The following is a 12,176-nucleotide window of genomic DNA, read 5'->3' as shown; positions in this document are numbered from 1 at the left end:
TGTTTTCCTTTGCAATCTAAGCTGATTGAAATGTGAATTTAGGTATTAGCAATTATTTGTCAGAATGGTGGCAAAGAGAACCAGGCATGAGGGAGAGATGTGAAAAATTAATCTAATGCGGGGGCGGGGGGGGGGGGGAAGCTTGGAATTCCCCTCTTGGCTCAGTGGAATCGAATCTGACAAGCATCCATGAGGATGCAGATTTGATCCCCTGCCTCGCTCAGTCCGTTAAGGATCTGATGTTGCAATGAGCTGTGGTGTAGGTTGCAGCTGGGGCTCAGATCCAGAGTTGGCGTGGCTGTGGAGTAGGCCAGAAGCTCCATCTCCAGTTGAACCCCTAGCCCGGATACCTCCATGTGCCGTGGGTGCAGCCCCCCCCCCCCCAAAAAAAAAGAAAAATCGAAAAAAAAAAATGTAAAACCGGGTCACTTTGCTGTACAGCAGAAATTGACAGAACATTGTAAATCAACTATAATAAACATTTTTAATAAAAAAACACATTGCTGAAATTTCCCACATAAACTTTGAGACATCTGGATTCAATTTACATATATTTAATTTACACCTGGTTAGTTAGCGGGGAATGAGTTGCTCTTGGGCCAGCAGGAGGCTCACAAGACAGCTAGGAGGAACTATACACCACAGGTGCATTTCTGCATAAGCACACACTCTCCCCTCTGTCCCCAAACTGAACCCAAGCCAGACTGTGGAGGGGCTGGGCACTCTATAGAAATGTTTCCCCTTCCATAAGCTTGGTTCAGTTGAACAGCATCTCTTTCAGATAGGGTTCCACATAAAAATGCCTAGCAACACTTCTGCAGGAAAATATTTCCTCCAGGAAAGAGAGGGAACTGTCATTTTCTCCCCAGGTAAAGCTCTTCCTCAGTATAGCAGTGGTTCTCAACTCTCAACCTGGCAGCACATCAGAATAGTTGAGAAGATAAGGGGGAGATAATAGCCCCAAACTAGAAACAACCCAGTGCCCACATGAGGAGGACGGATAAACAAGTTGTAGTATATACATACAATGGAATAGTAACAAGCTACTGATACACACATGAATGAATCTCAAAAACATTAGCGTAGTGAAAGAAGACAGACACTAGGAAATGCACAGTATTGTTCCATTCATATGAAATTTTAGAGCAAGCAAAACCAATGTATACAAAGGGAAAGCAGATTAGTGGGTGTCTAGGACTAAAGATAAAGATTGGGAAGAGGCTTAAGGGAATGCTTTGGGATGATGGAAATATGGTGGTGTAAATACATTTGTCAGAACTTTTTAAAAAGTACATTTAAAATGAATGCCTTTTGGGATTTCCCTGGTGGCTCAGTGGGTTAAAGATCCGATCCGGAGAAACTTCCACATGGGTGTGGACACGAAAAAAAATTAGTGCCTTTTACGGTATGTAAATAATACTTCAATAAAGCGGAGTTTAAAAATATATAGATGTTCATGGAGTTCCCGTAGTGGCTCAGTGGTTAATGAATCTGAATAGGAACCATGGGTTTCGATCCCTGGCCTCGCTAAGTGGGTCAAGGGTCCGGCGTTGCTGTGGCTGTGGCATAGGCCAGCGTCTACAGCTCCGATTAGACTCCTAGCCTGGGAACCTCCATATGCTGTGGGTATGGCCCTAGAAAAGGCAAAAAAGAAAAAAGAAAAAAATATATATATAGATGCTCAGGAGTTCCCGCCGTGGCTCCCCAGTAATGAACCCAACTAGTATCCATGAGGACGTGGGTTCGATTCCTAGCCTCGCTCAGTGGGTTAAGGATCCAGCGTTGCTGTGGCTGTGGTGTAGGTCACAGATGCAGCTCTGATTCGACCCCTAGCTGGAAATTTCCATATACCACAGCTGCGGCCCTAAAAAAAAACCAAAACAATAAAAATAAAAAAAATAAAAATACAGATGTTCAGGATTCACCACTAATTCTCTGGGCAGGGGCCCCCCTCAGCATTACTTAAAATTTCTCCAGGTATTGCTTATTTGCAGTCAGGGGTGTGAGCCACAAGACTCTTCTGTCCTCAAGGGATGGGGATGAGATTAGAGAACACGTTTGCGATGCTCCGCGCCTTCCTGGAAGAGAAGGGGGGCGGGGGGAATCTGGAAGAGAGGGAGAACAACGGGGACTGACGGGGACTGGTGGGAGTGATTTATCCAGCCGCTGCCCTGGTAGGTCAGAGGCTTCCGGCTTCAGATCTCACCTCATCTTCCTCCTTCTCGCCTCTTCCCCTGGCTCCTGGGGCTCCCTGGCCTAGAAGGTCCTCTGGCCTAGAAGGAGAAGGCTTCGGGTTTGGGAACTGGGGGTGCAGACCAAGTCTCCTCGCTCTCTCTCCTCACAGCCTCTCCGGCAGTACCATGTAGTCTGTGTCCTTGGAGGCTCAAGCCGAGGCCAGGTGCCGAGCACAAGCCCCCTGTAATAACTCCAAGAGTTTGGCCAGAAAGAGAGGGACAGGTCTCTGGGGGTGTCCTTCACAGGGTGGACAAGGGCCCTGGCCAGTCACCCACAGCCGGGACCCCAGGGCATCCAGTAAGCGCTGCAGCCGGAACACAGCAGTCCCCACCAATGGGCCCTCCTCGAACCCAATCACAGACAGCTCCAGCCGGAAGCAGCCTAGAGTCTCGGCAGGACACACCTGTGGGGACAGAGTGACTTGGTGTCTCTGACCAAGGGCCTGATCCCAAATCCTTCCCTCACAGTTTCTGATTTGGGGCCTTGAAGCCCCCTGCACCTCCCTGGGCCCCAGGTTTCTCATCTGTTCGGTGGAGCTCAGAATAATCCTGCCTTGAGGGCTGACACTGGTGCCCCCGAGTGAGTTAGGAAAAAGACGTTCCTTCCTTAAAACGCTTGGTAGTGCTGATTTTCCTAGAACCAGATACTTTACTGCCATCTGCCGGAAACTGACAAATATGTCCAGGATGAGAATACTGCCCTTGAGGATGTGAGATTCTTGTGCAGTGTACAACCTTTACCTCCTTACGTGATGGCCCTGTTTACTCATAGGGTCAAGTATAAAGAGTAAATAAGCTAATACACTTAAAGCATGCATGTATTTACTTATTTAGTGTGGGGGGCTGGCCCCTCAGCATGTGGAAGTTCTGTGGGTCAGGGGTTGAACCTGCACCACAGCAGCGACCTGAGCCGTTGCAGTGACAACGATGGATCCTTAAGCTGCTGCGCCAAGAGAGAATTCCTGCTTAAAGCATTTAGAGCAGCACCCGGCACAGAGGAGCACTATGTGAGCATAGCTGTAATCCTCCTTCTCACCAGCCCACCTGCCTCCTGGCCTTAACAAATGCATGTTCTGAGCCTAGTGGGTTCTCCCTAAGCTTCCAGCCTCAGTAAAGAGTTCCTGCTGTGGCTCGGTGGGTTAAGAATCTGACTAGTATCCATGAGGATTCCAGTTCGATCCCTGGCCTCACTCAGTGGGTTAAGGATCCAGCATTGTCGTGAGCTGTGGTGTAGGCTGCAGACGCGGCTCAGGTCTCGCGTTGCTGTGGCTGTGGCATAAGTCTGTGGCTATGGCGCTGATATGACCCCGAGCTTGGGAACCTGCATATGCCGTGGATTCGGCCATTACAAACAAAACAAAACAAAAAAAACAGGCAGCTTCAGTAAGGAGATAATGAAATACTCACCGAAAGATCATCTGGGGTGTAGAGGGTGCCATCATTTTTGTTGCCCTACAATTGTGGGGTTAAAGAATAAAATCAGATCTTGGAGGGAGAGAGCCTGACTCTTCCTCAAAGATGCCCCCCACCCCCCTCCCCCAGCAACCCTGCCCCTGGCTGCTGGCTCTTCCCTCCCTCCTCACCAGCATCTTCATGATGGCAATGAGGAAGTAGAAGGGCTCCCGGGGGCAGAGGGGTGGTCCTAGGCCCCCCAAGGGTGGCACCAGCAGGAGGATGGTCCAGAGATGCCACATGGGCACCCTGCCCACCCCCAGACTCTCTCTGGTTCTGGCCAAGGGTCCTGGAAACAAGAGGTACAGAGAGAGGGAGCAGGTTGGAAGGCTGGAGTGGCTGAGGGGAACTTCCCCCTGTCCCCTCCCTCTAGCTCACTCCACAGATACTCGGGAAATGTACTTCAAGAAGCCGGGGGAGACGGTGATTCTAGAGTAGGGAGGGCCAAGGTTAAAGGACCCCCAGACCAGCCCCCTTTTTTCCCACTCAAGACACTAGACTTAGCAAGGCTTTAAGGATCAGCCTGGAGAGTTTGGAAGCTTCCCCTGCCCCCCAAACATGCCCCAAAGGCAGTACAGACTGCGTGAGAGCTTGTGCATTCTATGGCCTGTCTTCTTTAGGCCTTATCTGTATCTGCAGGTGCATATTCGGGAGTCTCTGCTCTCCTTTTCCTGTCTCAAGTGTCTAGGAATCTTCATGCCTGCCTGTACCCGTCTGGTTTTGGTTTTCGTTTTTTTGGTCATGCCCTAGGCATGTGGAAGTTCCTGGGGCCAGGGATGGAATCCCAGCCACAGCAGCAACCCAGGCCGCGGCAGTGACAACGCCAGTTCCTTAACCAGTTCCTTCACAAGCGAGCTCTGTTATCTGTCTTCTTTCTCTGAGGGTTGGCCTTTCTGCCTCCAGATCTCGCCACTTGTTGTTTTCTGGCTCCATCTCTGACTGACTGTGTTTCTCTTCTTCGTTGGCCCTGTCTTTGCCTTCTCCTCCATATGTGCCTGTTTCTCTTTTGTGCTGTGTATCTGTCCATGTGTCCCTCCAGGTCAGCCCCTGGGTCCACGCTTCCTCCCTCCCCCACCCCTCGCCCACCCCTCTCCCTCTCTCACCCTTTAGGAGCTGGACTCTGAGCTGGATCCTCCCTCTGGCCCCACCCACCAATCTCCATCCTATCTCTGCCCTCCAGGCACAGGTAAATCACCACACCCCTTTGAACCTTTGACCCCAGATTCAGGGTTGCCAGAGAAACTGAGGCAACCCTGAGATGCCTGCAGCCCTGAGAGGAAGCTCTTGGCTGAGAAGGGAGCATCCTGATTGGTGGGGAGGTCAGGGGGCTACCCAGTTCCTCAGATGGGGTTGGGGGGAGCTGAGGATAAAGGAGGGCGATTTGGCGTGACTCTGTAGGAAGAGGGATTCCAGGATAGGGACCGTGAAGAGGAGGATTTTAGAGGGAGGGTCTCCAAGGAGTGGGGGATTGTAGTGTGTGTGGGGGGGGGGAATTTCAGGGGAGACAATTCCTGGGCAGAGAAGGCTCTGAAGGGAAAAAAATTATTGGGAAAGGTAGATTCTGAGGAAGGGGGCTCTGAAAGGGATGAAGACTTTGTGAAAGGGCATTCTAAGGGGGCAATAATGGGAGAAGTGGATTGGGTAGGAGAGCTTCTGAAGCAAGGGGATTGAATGGGTCATGGGTCCTGAAGAGAGGAAGATTCTGGGGAGAATTATGTGCAGGAGAGAGCCCTGAGTGGAGGGAGAGTCGAGAAAGAGGGAGTCGGAGTTCTCTTGTGGCTTAAGGATCTGGGGTTGTCACTGCAGCAGCTTGAATGGCTGCTATGGCGCGGGTTTGAGCCCTGGCCTGGGAAATTCAACATGGCCTGGGCGCCACCAAAAGAAAAGAGGGAGTCTAGGGTGAGGGCTCTAGGAGGGGGATTTGGGAGTGGGCCTCTCAGAGAATTTTGGGAGGAGAGTCTAAAAAGAAGGAAATTCTGGAGAAAGCTAGATTCTAGGGGAGATGGAAAAGGATTCTTGGGGAGGACTCGCAAAGGAGGTGGGTGTTAGGAGGCAGGGGGATTCTGAATCCTGCCAAGATTTTTTGCTGTGAGTTCCGAAGTAAAGATTCTAATAGAAAAGGATCTAGGTGGGAAGTCTAAAGGGAAGAAGACTGCCGGTGATAAAAAGGTAAGACAAACCTCTTCAGAGTAAACTGAGACTCAACTAGGAATACGGGTGGAGGGAGACTATCAAACAGCTAAAATGCAAACGAGGACCGGCGGTGACCAATGAGGACCAAGGATGTGAAGGACGGTGCTCTTCAGCTTCTCTGTCTGCACTCGAAACCCTTCAGGCCCCGCCCTTTCCCCTCTAGGTCCCGCCCTCTCCGCTCCTTAGACCCGCTTTCCGCGGCTAATCCAAAATCCCGCCCACGAGCCGTAAAGCTCCCTCCTGTCGCGACGCTGCGCACAATGCGCCTGCGCAGACCCTGAAAAGAGGCCAGGGTGGCCCCGCGCTTTCCTTTTCCGGTTGCAGCGCCGCGCGGTGAGGAGCTCTTGTCTAATCTGCAGCCATGCCTTCCAAGGGTCCTCTACAGTCGGTGCAGGTCTTCGGACGCAAGGTAGGCTGGTCGCTCGATGGTAGGGGTGAGGGAAGGAGAGAGACCTGTGGGCAGGGTTCTGAGGTCGACAGGGGAGCTGGGGCCCAGATCTCACGTGGCTTCGCTGTCTTGGTTTCCGCAGAAGACAGCCACGGCCGTGGCGCACTGCAAACGAGGTAACGGCCTCATCAAAGTGAACGGGCGACCCCTGGAGATGATCGAGCCGCGCACGCTGCAATACAAGGTGCTGGGGTCGAGGACAGGCGTCTGGGTTGGGCGGAGGGCTCTGGAGACGGAGATGTTGGAATAGGTCGGTTCCTGGAGTCCGTCGATCTCGGAAGTTGAGGGGTCTGCAGTCAACAATGGGGAAGAAGCTAAATAGGGTACAGAAAAAGGGGTATTTGGCGATGGAGCTAGGTATTGAGGTTCCAGAGATGTTACAGAAGCTGGAATTGAGAGTGAAGACGTGGATTTTGAAGATTAAGCAGGTGCTTCTTGGGTTATTTGTTAGCTCGGTCTGTTGGGAACCGGATGGCATAGGAGTTACCGATGTGGCCTGTTTTCTTTTCTTTTTTTTTGTTTTCTTTTAAGTTAATGGGGGAGTGAGTGTGTTCATTTCTAGAGTATACACTGAGGACAGAAATCAATATTTTGTTCTTCAAACATGGTGATTAGAGTTTGAATGTTGCAGTTTCTCAAGCGTTTCCAGAATAAGCTTTGTTGTGCTTGGAGAGGAGTATCTCTCTTCCCTGTTGAGGCCTGTTTCTTTGGCTCAAAATGGAAAGAACTCTCATGAGTTTGATTTCTACCTCTTTGGGCAAAACAGGAACTTTCCTTCTCTGCCTTGAGTTTATTGTCTGAAATGGGGACAGTTTCAACCTTGTGAAACATTGTGACGGTAAATTGGATTCTCTGAGTAAGCTTGTTGGTGTGTATGAGAATTTAAAAAAAAAAAAAAAAAAAAAGAACCCCAGTAACATCGCAGGAATAGTTAAAACTCAAGGTAGCTCAGAGATCACTTTATCAGATATTGAGCATCGTGGTTCATTCGCAATGTTAGCTTAGTTGAAGGCTTTGTGTTTGCAGCCCGTTGAGTACCCAGATGGCTTCAGGGCCTGCCCTTGAAGAGTTCCCAATCCAGTGGGGAGACAGACTGGACCCAATGCGAAATCGGGTGATAGCTTATTTTTTTTTTTTTTAATTGCTTTTTTAGGACTGCATTTGGAAGTTGCCAAGCTAGGGGTTGAATCAGAGATAGAGCTGCCACCCACACTCACTGAGCGAGGTCACGTATTGAACCCCAGTCCTCGTGGATGCTAGTTGGATTCATTTCCACTGCACCGTAATGGGAATTCCTAGTTGCGATTTTTCTGGAAGTCTGTGAGACCCAAGAGAGGGCAGAGAGCTCAGGTGGGGAAAGCACCTCACAGCCCTGGAGTGGCTTTTCAACTCTGAGGCAGCCTTAGTGCTTGCAAGTTGAGTATAGTTGACTTACAGTGTTATATTGGTTTCAGTTGTGCAGCAGAGTGCATGGTCACTCATATACATGTACTCATTCTTTTTTCCTATACAGGTTAATACAAATTACTGAGTAGATTTTTCTGTGCTGTACAGTAGATTCTCATTAATCGTCTCTTTTATTTTATATAGTAGTGTGTGTATGTTAATCTCATTCCAGTTCTTTTCCCGCCCAACAGTTTCATGTACGGTAACCATAAAATTGATTTTTATTAGATTCCACACATAAGGGCTCTCATATTTATTTTCCTCTGACTTCTCTCACTCAGTATGATAATCTCCAGGTGCATCCATGTTCCCAAAAATGGATAATCTAATTAACAGAGAGCTGCAGAGGAGGGAACCCAGCTCAGGTTTCAGGTTGCCTTCTACAGCCTCTCTGTCCTGGAACCCTCCCTGCTGTGCTGGCTGTGAGGGTGTTGAATAACAGCTCAACCCTCTTCTCCTAGTACTCTGAAGCCAGCAGTACAGAAGCTGCTTGGAGACACCTGTGGAGGAATGCTCAGTAAAGTGGCTCTGCCGCCCAGGTTATGATCTAAAAGCCTGTCACGCTTCCTGTTGCTCTAGCTACTGGAACCTGTTCTGCTTTTGGGCAAGGAACGATTTGCTGGTGTGGACATCCGAGTCCGGGTGAAGGGTGGTGGTCACGTGGCCCAGATTTACGGTGAGTCCTGGGAACCGGGCACATGGGTGAGGGTGGCTCTTGGGTGTTCATAAGGCTGATGCACCCTTTTTTGTATGTTTGTCTCCCTCACAGCAATCCGCCAGTCCATCTCCAAAGCCTTGGTGGCCTATTACCAGAAATGTGAGTGGGTCCTTCCCATCGGGTGGGTGGGGCAAGTCAAGGCCCAGCTCTGGCCCTCTGGCATTTAGCTCCAGAGGGGAAAGGAGGCTTCCTGGCTTGTCTAAATCTTCATCCATCCTTTTATCCCCAGATGTGGATGAGGCTTCCAAGAAGGAGATCAAAGACATCCTCATCCAATATGACCGGACCCTGCTGGTAGCTGATCCTCGTCGCTGTGAATCCAAAAAGTTTGGAGGTCCTGGCGCCCGTGCCCGCTACCAGAAATCTTACCGATAAGCCCATCGTGATGATCAGCGTTCAGCTTTATAATAAAAACATTTGTGGGATTTAAGGTTTCGGGGACTATGCTCTGGTCTTTTGTGGTGGGTTTTCGTCTAAAAGGAATTCAGGGGTGTAACTGGATGGGGAGCAGACCTGGTCCCAGTTTTCCTGCACCTCCACTGTGCGGGCATAGCTGAGCTGAGTGTGCATCCAGGCCGTGGGTGGTAATAGGGTATCCCTGGGAGTTTGCCTTTTTTCATTTCTTTTGGTCCTGTTCGTTTTTTCTTTTTTGGCTGCCCCGGCCAGCGATCAGATCTGAGCCATGGTTGTGGCAATACTAGATCCCTAAACCACTGTGCTGGGCTGGGGATTGAATCTGCATCTCAGTGCTCCTAAGATACCACCAGTCCCATTGCATTGCAGCGGGAATTTTTTTTTTTTTTTTGGATGTGCTATTTTATTTTATTTACTTTTAGGGCCACACCCATGGCAAATGGAGGTTCCCAGGCTAGGGTCTAATCAGAGCTATAGCTGCTGGCCTTTGTCACAACCACACCACCACCAGATCTCTAACCCACGGAGCCAAGCCAGTGATTGAACCTGTGTCCTCATGGATGCTAGTCAGATTCGTTTCTTTTTTTTTTTTTTTTTTTTTTTTGTCTTTTTGCTATTTCTTGGGCCACTCCCGAGGCACATGGAGGTTCCCAGGTTAGGGGTCGAATCGGAGCTGTAGCCACTGGCCTACACCAGAGCCACAGCAATGCGGGATCCGAGCCGAGACTGCAACCTACACCACAGCTCACGGCAACGCCGGATCGTTAACCCACTGAGCAAGGCCAGGGACCGAACCCGCAACCTCATGGTTCCTAGTCGGATTCGTTAACCACTGCACCACGACGGGAACTCCCAGATTTCGTTTCTGCTGTGCCACAACAGGACTCCTGGAAGTGATTTTTGTCTTTTTGTCTGTTGTTGTTGTTGCTGTTGTTGCTATTTCTTGGGCCGCTCCCGCGGCATATGGAGGTTCCCAGGCTAGGGGTGAATCGGAGCTGTAGCCACCGGCCTACACCAGAGCCACAGCAACGCGGGATCCTAGCCGCGTCTGCGACCTACACCACAGCTCACGGCAACGCCGGATCGTTAACCCACTGAGCAAGGGCAGGGACCGAACCCGCAACCTCATGGTTCCTAGTCAGATTCGTTAACCACTGCGCCACGACGGGAACTCCTGGAGGTGATATTTTAATGTCAGAGAAGAGCAGGGGAAATGTGTAAGATCAATCATCTTTGTAAAACAAAGAGGAGAAACTCCCTGGACAGGTCTGAAATCAGTAGCTAAGAGCCATCCAGGCCTGTGTGGAGAAAGGATGTATTTATTTAACTAGTTTATTTTTTTTAAGCCACAGCTCACGGTAATGCCAGATCCTTAGCCCACTGAATGAGGCCAGGGATCAAACCTGCAACTTCATGGTACCTAGTCGGATTTGCTTCCCCTGCGCCACATCATGGGAACTTTTTTTTTTTTTTAAAGAATTTTTCTTTTTAAAAAATTTTTGGAGGAGTTCCCGTCGTGGCTCAGCAGAAATGAATCTCACTAGCATCCATGAGGATGCAGGTTCAATCCCTGGCCTTGCTCAGTGGGTTAAGGATCTGGCATTGCTGTTAGCTGTGCTGTAGTTCGCAGATGCGGCTTGGATCTCACATGGCTGTGGTGTAGGCTGGCAGCTGTAGCTGTAGGTCTGATTCAATCCCTGGCTTGCAAACCTCCATATGCTGAGAATTTGGCCCTAAAAAAGCCAAAAAAAAAATTTTTTTTTTTTTTTTTTGACTGCACCCACAGCATGTGAAAGGTTCCAGGCCAGGGACTGAAGCAATGCCATGGCAGGGACCCCAGCTGCAGCAGTGACAGTGCCAGATCCTCAACCTGCTGCACTAAAGGAAAACTCCAAAAGGAGTTTCTCTATGCCAGCCTGTAGTGTAGGTAGATTGAGACGCGGGGCTGTGAACCCCCGTTGTGGGTGGGTTGGGTGCATTATTCCCCTGCCTGGCTTCATCCTTCCCACTGTCAACAATAATTGCTAGGAAAGCCCCCCCCAGCTCCCACCGCCTCCTTAAAACGGGTCCCAGTTGCGCTCAGTGTGGTGACGGTGCTCATGGACCTTGGGACATAGACCTGAGGACTTGTCTGTTGTGTCTTAACAGCTGCCACAGGCGGGTTCTTAGTTGCTACCACGGGGCTGCCCAGGTAGGATGTGTCCAACCTGGAAGAAAGTGGGATGGCACCAGTATGTGTATCGGGAAGTGAAGTGTTGGCTGTGGATTAAGTTGCCTTCACTTCTTTCTCCGTGTTTATAGGGAGCCAGTTCAGCATCATTGGGGTGGGACGGGCGTCTGCTTCCATACTAGCCTTTGCAGCCAACCTGGAGACTTCAACCATCTGCCCCCAGGGGGGGGTCCCCACCACTCCCCCTGCTGAGAGTATGGGCAACAACCTCACTTGACTGAGCAGTGGTTTCACACATTTTCTTTATAAAAGAAGGAACTTGAGATTGACTGACTAGTTAGTTACCGGTTTTGTCTGTCTCTTCCCTACTGATACAGTAGTCGCATGTGGCTGCCACCCTGGGCTGCAGAGGTGGGAACATTGAGGTGAAGCGGGGAAGTTCTAAGGGCTGGCACTGATGAGCAGGGAATACACACAGGTGAAGACCTTCTTAAAGATGGAGAGTGGGGTTCCTGAGCTCCAGCCAGGTGCTGGGCTCAGCCCTGTTGGGCTTATCGTCGCAACATACCTGTGAGGTTGGCGACAGGCAGAGGTCTTCCTGATAGCTGGTGAGAAAGCCTCGAGGCAAAATAACCACGTTTCGCATGGGAGCTGGCATTGACGTGGGCTAACTGGCTTTGGCGGGCATTAACCCTGAACCCCCGAGTGGGCAGCCGCCCCTGCTTTCGCTTTTAAAGCCTGTCTTCATTGTAGCTGTAAAGGCTGAGCTTGCAAAGGGCAGGCTGAAGTAGGCCAGCAAGGCAAGTATTCCTGAGGAGGCGTTGGAGCGGGGGCCGGGGGCCAGGAAGCAGAGCAGGAGCCGGGCAGGCGGGAGGGACGGAATTCAGGGCCGGGGACCAGGCGGGGCTGAGGCCAGCCTAGAGCCGAGGGCTGGCCCACGGGCTCCAGAGACCCCCTGGATGAGGCTCCTGGCTCCCCCCAGAGGCACAGCTGGGACGCATCTGGAGAGCTGAGGGGCTCGTCCCCTTCCCTGTTCCGGGCTGAGGAGTGGACAGCCCCCTTCTCCCTCCCGGCAGCCGGCCACCGCCTCCTCAGATGCCG

General features: G+C 50.8%; 2 protein-coding genes across 2 annotated transcripts; one reads left to right on the top strand and one right to left on the bottom strand.

The window, feature by feature from the left end:
* On the bottom strand, nucleotides 1,875–4,151 carry IL-15L (interleukin 15-like). Its single transcript, XM_021094372.1, has 3 exons — nucleotides 3,818–4,151; nucleotides 3,642–3,686; nucleotides 1,875–2,638 (listed from the first exon to the last, which is right to left on the bottom strand). The coding sequence occupies exons 1-3, from the start codon at nucleotides 3,926–3,928 to the stop codon at nucleotides 2,384–2,386; spliced, it is 411 nt and encodes a 136-aa protein (XP_020950031.1). The 5' UTR covers nucleotides 3,929–4,151; the 3' UTR covers nucleotides 1,875–2,383.
* On the top strand, nucleotides 6,229–8,913 carry RPS16 (ribosomal protein S16). Its single transcript, NM_001137620.1, is given in 5 exon segments — nucleotides 6,229–6,288; nucleotides 6,410–6,511; nucleotides 8,353–8,449; nucleotides 8,543–8,590; nucleotides 8,721–8,913. Coding segments are annotated over 5 exon segments (441 nt in total). The 5' UTR covers nucleotides 6,229–6,240; the 3' UTR covers nucleotides 8,867–8,913.

The sequence above is a fragment of the Sus scrofa genome, chromosome 6, assembly GCF_000003025.6.
Source record: "Sus scrofa isolate TJ Tabasco breed Duroc chromosome 6, Sscrofa11.1, whole genome shotgun sequence".
NCBI lineage: Eukaryota > Metazoa > Chordata > Mammalia > Artiodactyla > Suidae > Sus > Sus scrofa.
This window is presented reverse-complemented; position numbering and strand designations above follow the sequence as displayed.